At 41.2% G+C, this 13,034-nt stretch overlaps 1 protein-coding gene across 1 annotated transcript in view; it reads right to left on the bottom strand.

Annotated features, from left to right (window-relative positions):
• The window catches only part of LOC136424039 (uncharacterized), a 33,246-nt gene that overhangs the window by 20,129 nt on the left and 83 nt on the right, over positions 1-13,034 (bottom strand). The window contains exons 2-4 of the mRNA XM_066412441.1: positions 12,504-12,647; positions 5,285-5,451; positions 4,892-4,996 (exon numbers count right to left, since the gene is read on the bottom strand). Coding sequence (XP_066268538.1) covers positions 4,892-4,996; positions 5,285-5,451; positions 12,504-12,647 — 416 coding nt within the window. The remainder of the gene's footprint in view (positions 1-4,891; positions 4,997-5,284; positions 5,452-12,503; positions 12,648-13,034) is intronic.

Genomic DNA, 13,034 nt, shown 5'->3' with positions numbered 1-13,034 from the left:
CAGAGAATGACCGGTTAACTGGTGAATCCAGCTACTGAGGCCCTCCGACAAATCAAGTCAGATCGCTCCTGTCACTGTTCTTGCACGCAGTGTTTATGCCTGTCGCCAATTCTGTAACTTCCGTTACCGTTTGAAGTAAGACGTTCCTGACATATGCCACATATAAGGTGCCAAACTGACGCTTTTATGACGACTTAAAACTTTTATGGCTTTTAAAAGGAACAAATAAGAAGTGTTTGCTATTAGTTGTGAACCACCTCCCCTAACAAAAGACATTACAGTTATGAATGTAACTTCCGTTACCATCGTCTGATGCTCTCTGTGTTGATAACAAGGCCTGGTGTAGGAACGCTGCCCATTTTCTATCTATAGCCTGTCTTTATGCCTTGGATATTTTTGAATGTACCATTATATAATAGGATTGGTTATCTTCAAATAAAGTTAGAAAAAATGCAACGAACACTGCAAACGAGAAACAGTCTGGATAACATATTGTGTTATTGATACTGTACACGTCATCCAAACGTTGCCCAACGCGTTGCCAAATGTCAAAACATGGCACATGGGATATCAGGTGTCAGGCATTGCCCAATTTCTGTTCATGTTGCGTTTACAGTGGTAGTTTTTGTACAATAAGATGATTTATTTCATATCTGCATGGCATAAAATTACAACGGTGTAGTGACTTGTATGCTGACCAACTGCCTTGCTAATATTCAAGCTATTCAAGTTCTAGCTTTTGAAATATTGTTGTTTGAGCGTTTAGAGACGATTAAGAGCAAGAATAGGAACATGAAACATATCTGATACAGAATACACATTAGTTTTATTTCTCGCTGAACAGAATATCGCTTTCAACCTCAGGACGTCCAAAAATTAGGTTTGCAGAGCTTTGTCAGATGGACAAATAATACATACGTCGTCTGCGTACAGACTCATCTCGCCTCAACGCTCAGGTCAGAAATCTAACAGAAAATGAGACGATAGGCTTCTTTGTGGCATGTCGTTACTATTAGTTAAGTTATCAGAGAAGACATTGCTCCCACGAAGTGTAAAGGTCAAGATGTGTTTTCAGTACACCAGTAGCCATACTGAGTACACTGGTACGATCAGTGTTTTGTTCCTAAGAGGGAAAAATACGAAATAAATGGGCGGTCATTTCTGCCCCAGTGGCCCTGCTGTGAAATATGTTGACCGTATCTACATGGTAAGTTCACATGATGCAGAAAACTACCTTTAATTTACTTTAAACAAGTATAGTTTGCCTGCCCTCATGTCCCAGGAAATCAGAAGTCGATCAATTACAACTTGGCGACTTACATCTGGTGAACACGCTTTTTGACGACAGTATGTAACGTTGGGTAACATAAATTCGTGGGGTACTTAAATTCGGGATTTTTCGAAAACGGGGTATTTAAGGATATGTGCTAGATGCAACATCAGTAATACCGCTAGAAATGCACACTTGACAGACTAACGTATTCAGAACACTGTCTGAAAAGCTTCGATAAGCATGCATTAGAAGGCGACGAGGACAAAAACTCTCCGTCCCTTATTGGAACAGTCTGAGGGCTTTGTGGGAGAATCACACTACATCGTTGTCGGCTGGTTTATAAGACAAATGTCACATCCGCTTCCTGCTAAACACAATCATTTACAAGACAACTTATTTTCTTAAAATTGCTCACCTGCAATTGGACTCTAAGTGTGATCAATCATCAAAACCCCTCTTTGTTGCTACAACCTACGGCACGTGTATTTTCCCGCCGCCATATCATTACCCAGAATCCTGTTGTCAAGCAGACGACAAAGGTTTGTAAGGAACACTTTTTTGTCTAAATGTTGCGTGTGATTGTGGACTGAGGACGATATTTTCCTCAAAGTTTGCTCCTAACACAACAAGGAATACATGGACATAGTAGTATTATCAATGCTACGGCATCCGGCTAACTTTCAGGGAATAATGTACACGTTGCCATGACGGTGGATGTCGACTTTGACGTTCTATAGCTAACGACTCAACACACGGGTTGTTCCCGTAGGCCTGATGTGTGCGGTACGGCCGTTTTTTCGTGTATTTATTTACTTGGACACGTCTATATCCATAGCACTCTCCTCAAGCCAAGGACATGAAGGATGGAACGAATAGCTGCTGTATAAAATGTAATTAGCGGTAAGATATTCAAGACGAATCTTCTCTCCCGAATTAATGTTCACCCCTGTCCGACAGCACCGTCATTGTGCGTGCGGCGGACGGTAGTTTCAAGTTGAAATATGATGGTGTCAGCACGACTAGAGACAAAATCTACCATATATATGATTAGTGCAAAGATAGTACATGATACTGACAGAATAATAGAAAAAAAGGATGGTTTATTGTTCTGCTAGATTGATTTCAGTCAACCATTATCGGAAAAATCCCGAATTTATGTTACCCAACGTTAACTTCCGTTACCGTTTTTCTACGATTCCCCTCCGTTCCAAATGCTTTACTGCTCCAAAGCAGTATCAGTTCGCAACATTGAATATGTTATTTCATTTTATTCGCATATGTTTTCAGAGTATTAGGCAGAAAGCGATAGCTTATTTGAAGCCTTCTACTCATATGTTATAGATGTTGTAAGAGGTAGATAATTTTAATCAACGGAGGATGGACGTTGACGATCTTTCGTTGGGAGAGTCTCGGCATCACAAAGAGCCATCCATCATGCAGGAGGAACTAGATAATTTCAATCAGTGGTCTAGGGAAAACCACATGCTTCTAAACGCAGGCAAGTGCAAGATCATGGTGTTTTCTTTCATGAAAGTTCCCCCCGCCCCGCCAGTTCTCAAAATCGATGGAACACTGCTCGAGACCGAGGTAGTCACATGTTTGCTAGGAGTCTGGTTGCAGGCAAACTTGAGATGGGACACGCAGGTATCGAAAATGACCACAAAAGCAAACGGAAGACTCTTCATGCTCAGGAGACTGAAACGTTTCAACCTCACAGTGGAAGACTTGCTGCAAGTGTACACGTCCTACGTGCGACCTGTACTGGAGTACTGTGTGCCAGTGTGGCACCCTGGACTTACCACAGAACAAACTACACGGATAGAGAAGGTCCAGAAGAGAGCTCTTCGCACCATTCTGGGGGGACAGTACACAAGCTACAAATCCGCACTACTGTACACAGGTCTACAACCACTGTCACAACGGCGCCTCGAGCTGTGCAGGAAGTTTGCAAGGAAACTTGACCCCGAACTGCTCCCTCAGAGGATGGCCCAGTGTCACGGCAAAGATACAAGGAACTCTCACAAACTCAGAACTTTGAAATGCAGAACTAATAGGTACAGGGACTCGCCGATACCGTACCTTGTGAAAGTACTAAATGACGGCATGTTATAGATTTTTCATTGCATTTTGAATGAAAAAGGAAAACGTTTATGTTACAGTTCGTCCAATAGGCCAGTAGTTGGCAACGCTTAATTGCCTTCGCAAAGAAGACTATGTTTTGATGCTTGTTTAAGATGTGATCATGTTATTTTTACAGTTTTAGAAGTTTTTAATGACGTGTAGTCTGTAAGAAAAGACGCAATTCAGCCTGGGGCTGCAATGTTCTTTTAAATGTCAATAAACCATTCATTCATTCATTCATGGACCTTTTTGCAAGAACTATCAGATTCCGTCTCTGGTAAATTTCGTAAACAAGTCGAGATGCAAAAACAATTCCAGACAATCTTATTCCTAAATGAGACAGTTATAATCATTAACACGGCACTTAATATGACAGAAGTATTACCAGAGGTACTGGCTCCTCAACTATAGGTTTTGAAGGCGATGTCACGACATGATAACTGATGTTCAAGATTTTTGCCGCAAAAATCTTGGTAAACTCCAAGGACATCTTATCAAAGCTAAGAAATTTTCGGTAACTTCCCGTGATAAATTAGCTGTCATATTTTAGGGATCATAAAAGGAGATGTTTACCTAAAAATGAGGTAGGTTTGCTTGGAAAATGAGCTGATCAATTTTTCGAACCTAAAAATCGCTATTTTGCACATTTCATTGAGAACGAGCGACCAGTGTTTTTCATGTATCTTTTGTCCTGGACATGTTATGTGGTTTTGAGTTTTTTTGACAGTTTTAGGCAGATACTTGTTTGTAGTGGTAAAGAAGTGGTGTTGGTTTGGGCCACCAGTAGTTAATTTGGAACGGCAGGGGCGTTAAAACTTTTAAAACGAATAACTGAAGGAAGGAAGCACGGATTTACATAATTTGGGGCAGGCAGGTAGTGTAGACAGGGGTGTTTGCACATAATGCAGATTAAGACTGAATTTGGATGATTAACGAGGAAAGCCTATAATTCCAGTGTTTTCAATAATAGGACTTCAATACATGTAACATATGTCATTTATGGCAGGTGGAACAACAGGTATCAATCATGCAAACAATAGCGTAATTTGCATAATTAATGCCAAAATGCCATGAATCATTAGTGGTAAATGATAGGGATTCCATACTTCTGGCATGTGTAAGCTAGTTAAAGGTGAACATCGCCATGCATAGATTATGTAAACGTGGGGGCTATTTGCATAATGACGATTAAAAGGAAATCCTGCCAAAGGCTGGGAATTTTCTGCTATACTTTAACACAATACATGTAACTTGGAAGCAGGGAACATTATACTAATTACAACCTTATTAAAGAGGCCTTGCACCCGACATAAGTCAAGTAAATCATAACCTTATTTGCATAATCAATGACACAAGACGAAAGAAATTTACAAAAGCTTTTAACTATTTCATAGAGGTATGAGACCTGAACTCTTGTTGTAACATATGTATTTAGCCATTTAAGTAACTTTTATTTTAAGCCTAAGATGTTTTAGATATCAATGAGGATTTCCCCACCTTGTGGTAGACAATGTCATGACGACGTTCCTCCTGGTTCTTGATGGCGGATACGAAGCAGACAGAGATGGTGACACGGGCCCGGGCAGCCTCCGTCTCTTCGACCTGGGGGATTTGAGGCAAGTTCAGACATAGCCAAGATCAAAATCATTCATTTCTATTGACTCGAAGAGAAAAAAAAACGTGTTAATATCGGTGCTCATGTGCGATTGATTTTTTTTGTCAACTGCACTGGATGATGTAGAGGTACTAAATGTTAACCTTTTAACAACTGAAGTCATCGATAGCGTGTTCACGTAAGAAGATAAGAAAAGTTTCCACACAAAGAACAATGATGGACCTGGATCATTCATCATTGATACATTAAAGGACAAGGACTACATAAACACCTGCCTTGATAGTCATGAGATAGCCCCTGTACAGATTGTTCGTGCCGACTTCCTCCACACTCCAGGTGCGGGTGGAATCATTCTTCTCCCGGAGCCTCTGGGTGCGCTGTCCGTCCTTCAGGTCCAGCAGGTTGTAGTAGAACGATAGCTCGGTTCCAACTCCGCCATCGCCTGAAACAACAAAGGACATTTGCTGTGAATAGATACATTGTGTCGAGAATGACATTACTCATACTACACATAGAACTCACAGATCAAACTTTATGACCTTTATAAAAACTAACGATCTACACCTTGATTTGCAATTTGAACCTGTAGAAATATATCACTGACTTCAGCTACAAGGACCTGGACCATGGGATACTCCCTTTGCTTGATCGAATTGTTATACTCTTCAAAGCTACAATCTAATACCGCTATTTTTCTATTGTACAATCAACTTTCAACGTATTGCGAAAACGTGTTCGACCATTATTTTTAAGGTTTGGGGGATCTGAAGGTTCTACATAAACTATTTACACTATTTACAGTTTTGTGGCTCACGACCTTGCGTTTCAAAGACCCAAGCCGACAAAATGGCGACCAGCGACCGTGACTTGAAATCGTCTAACAACTTATACAGCCTGCTTGGAGTTACAAGCAACGCAACAGAAGAAGAGATCATCTCGGCGTACGGAGTGAAAGTAAAGCGACACGAGAAAGCTGAGAACACAACCAAGGACAAGCGTCTCCTATCTGCGGCCCATCAAACTTTCTCAAAGGTAAGCAAAGCCTGCTATGTCTTATCGGACAAAGAACGCCGACAACTATATGACAAATCAAACAAGATAGCAGAGCCGAAAAAATACGACAAACGGAAGAATGACGACTACTTCGTGGAGTTCAATGAGAACTGTGTTACAATTCATATTCCGTCAGAATCGGACAAACATTGGATAGAGATTCTTGAAACACACTACAGCCTACCTACTGATGACAAGGGCAAACATGGCCATCAACTCAACGTCCCATACCACGATCCTACCACAGACGAATATATCGGCTCAGTAACGCTACATGTATACCATACATGTAAGATCCTAGTACAGGGACCAGCCTATTACCTATGGGTGCTAGACATGTTCGAAAGGTTGAAGAAGACGCTAGAAGCAAACTGCACCACGACGGAAGATGAAGAGTCCCGATGCGAGGACATTGTCTGCAATAAGTGCGAACGGCCAGGCCCAGATGATGATGGTGTCATTCAATGTAACATTTGCCAGAATTGGTATCACTATGTATGCACGGGTGTACACGAGTTTCTGCTACATTAACTGATAAAAAATGCAGAGAGCGAGTTCGTTTGTAATGAATGTATTGTGACAGACCCTAGCTTGATAGGCGAAACATTCTCTAAGGGTGTCAGCAACGAAGACATCGAAGAAACTGCACCAAAACAGTTGTTCGACAAATCTACACCAATCGAAACAGAAACAAACAACAACAATTATGACAACCTGAGTATGCTGCAATGTAGTGTGGACAAGCTCGAGGCCATTATGATGAGCAGAATTGTACACGAGAATAACAATATCGACACATTATCAGCTCGGCTTTCTCACCTTGAGGGCCTATTGGCAAAAACAATGGAGGCCCCCAATGAGTCAACGAAAGACAAAAGCGTCATTGAAGGGCTGTCAAAACGGGTCAAGTCCCTAGAAGCAGAAAACAAAAATCTTCGGAAAAGAATCACGACACTGGAAAATAAGTATACAACAGACGGAAGTCAATCGTCAGAGCTAAAAGACGCAATCAACGAACCGTCCGATCCCCACACCAATACCTTTGAGAGCAACATCCCCACAAACAACAGATACCAGGTACTCGGCGACAACAGGCCCATGACAAAGGGACAATCCTCTCACTTAACAAGTGACCATTGTCATGACAATCCCCTTGACAATGGCCAGCCGCACACAGGATCAGCACGAAGGCGTTCAGAGGGTTCAGGGGATGACAGCCTAGCGGAAATAGTCATCATTGGTGACTCAAACACTAGAGGCATTATTCCCAGCGTGCTCTACCCGGGTAAGCAAACTGCCAAACACCCAGCTATGAAAGTTCCGCAGGCCACAGACCTGATCACAACAACGACCTACTCGGATCCCAAGTGCATTGTCTTCCACGTGGGAACAAACGACATTCGCGAGGAAAGGGCGGCACATGGTGTTACAGAAACCTCAGACAACTGGTCGCAACAACACACACAAAGTACCCGAATGCAAAGATCGTTATGTCTGCCATACCCCTGAGGAACGACCAACAGCTGATGGAAGTCACGCGGGACGTGAACGCCTTCCTGCACATTCTAAACCAAGAAACTTCCTACACCAGTCTGGCCGACAACAACAACCTCGGCGAAGATGGATTCATCAAGGCTAGTTTGTTCAAACGAGACGGGTACCACCTAAACAGGGCCGGTCTGAAAGTACTTGCAGCTAGTTGGAAGACGGTAATCCACCCCATTGTAGGCATGGGTACGTACCACAAAGGGCAAAGGAGGAGCAGCACCCTTACAGGGTTCGGAAGTGAGTCAGACACAGTCTCCAGAGCAAAACAGGGAGCGTACATCCCAAGGACGACGTCCAACCGTGAGTCGACCAAATTCAAACTGGAGACCGCATAACCAACCGAACCCAGGTTGGCGTCCACACGACGAACAGAACCCAAAGTGGTCTCCGCGCGACGGACCGAACCCAAAATGGTTGCCTCGCAATGGACCAAACCCAGGCTGGCTTCCACGCGATGGACCGAACCCAGACTGGCGCCCACGGGACAGACCGAATCCAGATTGGTTGCCACGCAATGGACCGGACCCAGGCTGGCTCCCACGCGACGGACCGAACCAAGGCTGGCTCCCACGCGACGGACCAAACCAAAACTGGCTTCCACGCAGCCGAGACTGGCACCGTGAACTGTTCAACCGTCCGTTCCACGGCTATGACGACTGGTTCCCGACAGCACTGGACGGACCTAGTCCATGGTCTCTACCCAAGCGCTTCGAAGACCACCCTGCCCGGCATCAGAACTACAACTACTGAGGGTATTATTATTTCACGCTATATCCTTAGTGTTTTATTTTACATCAAGTTAGAACCGATATGTTGTGATAAGTTAAGAAGATTATATGTTCGATTAGTAGTTAACAGTAGTAGGTAATGTGCATTAAGTTTATACAATAATACCGCACAAGTGAAACTAACTTATCGTAAAAGTAGGGACCAAGTCGATACTTGTGGATTAATAGAACGAGCACCAATGTCAGCTAGGTCATTGAACGTAGAGTTCTGGAACATTCATGGCTTAGGAAAGAAACTTGAAGAATGTAGCTTTAGAAGTAGCTTAGAAAAACTAGATCTCTTCTCTCTTATTGAAACCTGGAGTAACGAATCTTCAGAAGTTAACATTCCAAATTATCAAAATTTCTCGTCTCTGAGACAAAAACAACGGAAAGCAAGAAGGAATTCAGGCGGAATAATTTTTTACTACAAAAATGAACTCTCTAAATACATTAAAAGAGAGCGTGGAACTTCTGGATGTAAAGACTTACTCTGGGTTCGCATATCTAAAGATCTGTTAGGGCTCTCCAAAGATGTTTTCATATGTAGTGTCTACATTAGCCCTATATACTCCACCATACACAAAAGGGCGGAGGATTCTATTTTTGACATTTTAGAGCAAGATATAGCAGCCTTCATGTCCAAAGGCCATGTAATCCTAGGGGGAGATTTTAACAGTAGAATTGGGTCCTTACAAGACTTTACTGAAAAAGAGCACATAGATTCTGAACTAGAGCCAGTACCGCTCGCACCGAACATAGATATTCCTGGAAATTTCACGGACAGAAACCCGGCTAATTCTTTTGGCAAATGTCTTGTAGACTTATGTGCCCAGGCTGACCTGCGCATTCTGAACGGAAGAGTCCTGGGCGACTTAAATGGTAGATTCACGTGCTACCAGCCTAATGGTTGCAGTGACGGTAGACTACGCCATCTCTAGTAGCTCACTGTTTCACAACTTAAATATGTTTAAAGTCCATCCACTGACTGAATTTTCGGACCATTGTATGGTTTCTGTGAACATACGTGCATTAGGGCACTCACAGGAAAACGTGAAAACTAAACAAAACACACGCCCCTTCCCATGTAGGTTTGTCTGGGGTCCCGATTCTAGCGATAAATTCATAAAAGCGCTAAGTAGTTCATCAATTTCCCAGAAACTAGAAAAAATTGTATCCTTAGATGAAAATGACATGCAGTCAACAACAAAGACAAACGAGAATGTACGCGAGCTTCAAGACATTTTCGTATTGGCAGGAAAGATGTCTCTCCAAATAAGAGGTAAGAAAAAGACAAAAGGACTCAAAAGAAACAAAAAATGGTTTGATAAGACTTGTTACGAAGCTCGCAAAGAATTACAAAATGTAAGATACCTTTTGATAAACAATCCCAAAAATCCACTCATAAGAGGCAGTTACTTCAAAAAGAAAAAAGAATTTAACAAACTGATCCGAAAGCGCAAAAAAGAGCATGAAAGTAACTGTCTGATGGAACTCCAAAAACTTCAAGACAATAACCCGACAGCTTTTTGGAATCTGCTTAAACAACTAAAGAAAACTGACTCAACTAATCAAGAAGACATACCAATGGATTCATGGGTGGGACATTTTAAAACCCTTCATGAAAAATCCAGATTAAAAAGAATAGATTTTAGATGCCACCTTTGAAAAAGTAATTCTGAACAAACTTGAAGTACTGCAAAACCATAACCAATCCCAAGGCCCTTTAGACTACCTTATTACAGAATTAGAAGTCAATACTGCCATCCAAAGACTCAAGAACAAAAAAGCCAGTGGCGAAGACATGATAACTAACGAAATGCTAAAAGCAGGTAAAACTTTCTTACTTCGTCCTCTTTTAAACTTATTTAATAATGTCCTCTCAAGCGGATCATTCCCCCTTGATTGGTCCAGAAGCTATATTGTCCCAATATTTAAAGCAGGGAGAAAAGATGACCCAAACAACTATCGAGGCATCTCCATTTCAAGCTGTCTCGGAAAACTATTTACCTCGATACTAAACAAAAGATTATCAAATTTTCTCGAAGTTAACGACATTCTAAAACCAAACCAGACAGGATTCCGGAAAAACTATAGAACTTCAGACAACATATTTCTACTGAAAACCTTGATCTCTAAATATACTCAGTCAAGAAAACAGCTGTTCGCTTGCTTTGTAGACCTCTCAAAGGCCTTTGACTCCATTTGACACGGAGGTCTACTATACAAACTCTTATCAACAGGTATATCTGGAAGATTCTTTGATGTAATGAAAAACCTATACAACCAATCCAAAACCAGTGTCAAAACAAATCGAGGTCTGAGTGAAACTTTCCCCGTCGAAATCGGAGTCAGACAAGGCTGCGTCTTAAGTCCTTTGCTGTTCAATCTATATATCAGCGATTTAGCAAACGAGCTAAATACAGGAGATATAGATCCCCCCCTACTAAACACAACCAAAGTATCTAGCCTTTTCTATGCAGACGACCTTGTCCTGTTATCAACAAGCCAACATGGTCTTCAAAAAACAATTAACACTCTAAGCCTTTACTGTAAAAAATGGAAGTTATCAATAAACCTAAACAAACTAAAATAATGATATTTAATAAAAGAGGGCACTTGCTCTCAAACTTTAAATTCCAACTGTTTAACCAAAACATAGACATTGTATCGTCTTATAGTTATCTAGGAGTGATGTTTACAACGGGTTGTACTTTCAGCACCGCTATGAAAACCCTGCAAAAGAAGGCTTTAAGAGCCCTCTTCAGTATTAAATCAACTCTTGGAGACAGCAATCCCCCTATATCAGTGTACAGTAAACTATGCGATGCATGTGTAGTTCCAATATTAACTTATGGTGCGGAGGTATGGGGCAAGATTGGGCTGAACGATAGATAATTCTCCGATTGAACAAGTTCATCTCAAATTCTGTAAGGCAATCCTGGGCGTAAGAAAAAATGCCAGCAACCTTGCCACAAGAGCTGAGCTTGGTAGATATCCTCTCTGGATTGAAGTGTATACTAGAATCTATTCATACTATAAAAGATTACTTAGAGAAATGCCGAAAGATAGCTTACAGTATGAAGCATTTTTAGTGCAGCAGGACCTACATAGGAGAAAGATACCATGCTGGCTTTCAAATATTAGTAAAATCTTGGCGGAGTCAGGCTTTGCCTACCTTTTACTTAACAAAGATCGAAACACGCTTTCCGCTCAAGCTGAACTAAAACAAAGGCTAAGAGACAACTTTCTTCAACATTTTTACTCACAACTGAACTCTTGTGGTGAAAATGGAAAGCACGGAAACAAATTAAGAACCTACCAAAAATTTAAGATTTCATATGAAAAAGAAAAATATCTAGATATACAAAATGTTAACTATCGCCGAGCTATGACTAAACTAAGGATCAGCGATCATCCACTGCAAATTGAAGTTGGTAGGTACAACCAGACTGCACCAAATGACAGAATGTGTACATTCTGTGACAAGGATTGTACAGAAGATGAAATACATTTTATCTTAGAATGCTCACTATACTCAGACATGCGCAGATCCCTCATAAGTTCAATACAACTAGACAAGAAATATGCGCATCTTACAAATAACGAGTTATTCACATGTATTATGTCTTCTAGAAACTACGTTATAATCGAAAAACTATGTGAATTTGTGTACAAATGTTTCAAGAAGAGTGAAGAGACTCTGTAGATTTAGATGGAATATATCACAATGTTCCTTTTCTTTTACTCCATGTTACCTAATGCATTTAGCCCATGTTGGGCATGAATATGCAATAAAGTTCATTGTCATTGTCATTGTGAATTTCCAAGTCCTTAGATGTACACCTTGCATTCGATCCCGGACCGAGCCCTACCGAAGACTTTTAAAAATGACACATAATACTTTCTCCGCTTAGCACTCAGCATTTGAGAGTATGATAGTTGAACACACCACTACCTGTGAGCTAGCCCTTTACTGTAGGGATTGAACAAAGTTGTGTGGCCCAAGGGCTATTGAAACGGAGATGGGCGCCGACCTATACACTACCTGGTGGGGGAAGGACTAAATGCACAATATTTGAAATTTAGCAACTTCTGATGAATTAATCATTGTGATTAATTATACCTTTGAGAACCCTCAGGTTTTCGTGTCTCTTCCAATTCAGCTGCAGTTCAATGAAGTCCCGGAAGGCGGACCAATACACTTCAGCCGATACAGGTATGTTCTCCACGTGCATCAACTTCACCTCGGCACCATCCTTAAGGAGTGCTTCAGAAGAAAAGCAGATTTTCATCAACTAATTGTCTTTGTTAACAATTTCAGACAACGTGTTTTGCTAGCCCTCTTATGCATCTTTTTCTGTGAAACGTTCTAAGCTTCATTTTTTAAATCTTCCCAAGTGTTAATAATATACATATACAAACATTCGAACATTCCAGGTGTTTTAGTATTTGGGAGACACCAATGGAAAGGTCAACAGTTATTGCGATGATGATCAACAATGGAAGATGAGGGTGTAGGTGAAGTTAAAAAATTTAGATATGGTGGAAAGTGAATAAATCTGGTGCAATCATTGAGATGTAAAGAAAAAAAATAGAAGTGTACAGAAACAATATATAAATGTATTCTACCGCCACTTTATCTTATCTTTTACAT

Source organism: Branchiostoma lanceolatum, chromosome 18 (assembly GCF_035083965.1).
Source record: "Branchiostoma lanceolatum isolate klBraLanc5 chromosome 18, klBraLanc5.hap2, whole genome shotgun sequence".
Lineage (NCBI taxonomy): Eukaryota > Metazoa > Chordata > Leptocardii > Amphioxiformes > Branchiostomatidae > Branchiostoma > Branchiostoma lanceolatum.
Note: the sequence above shows the minus strand (reverse complement) of the source record. Positions and strands in the feature narration are given on the sequence as shown.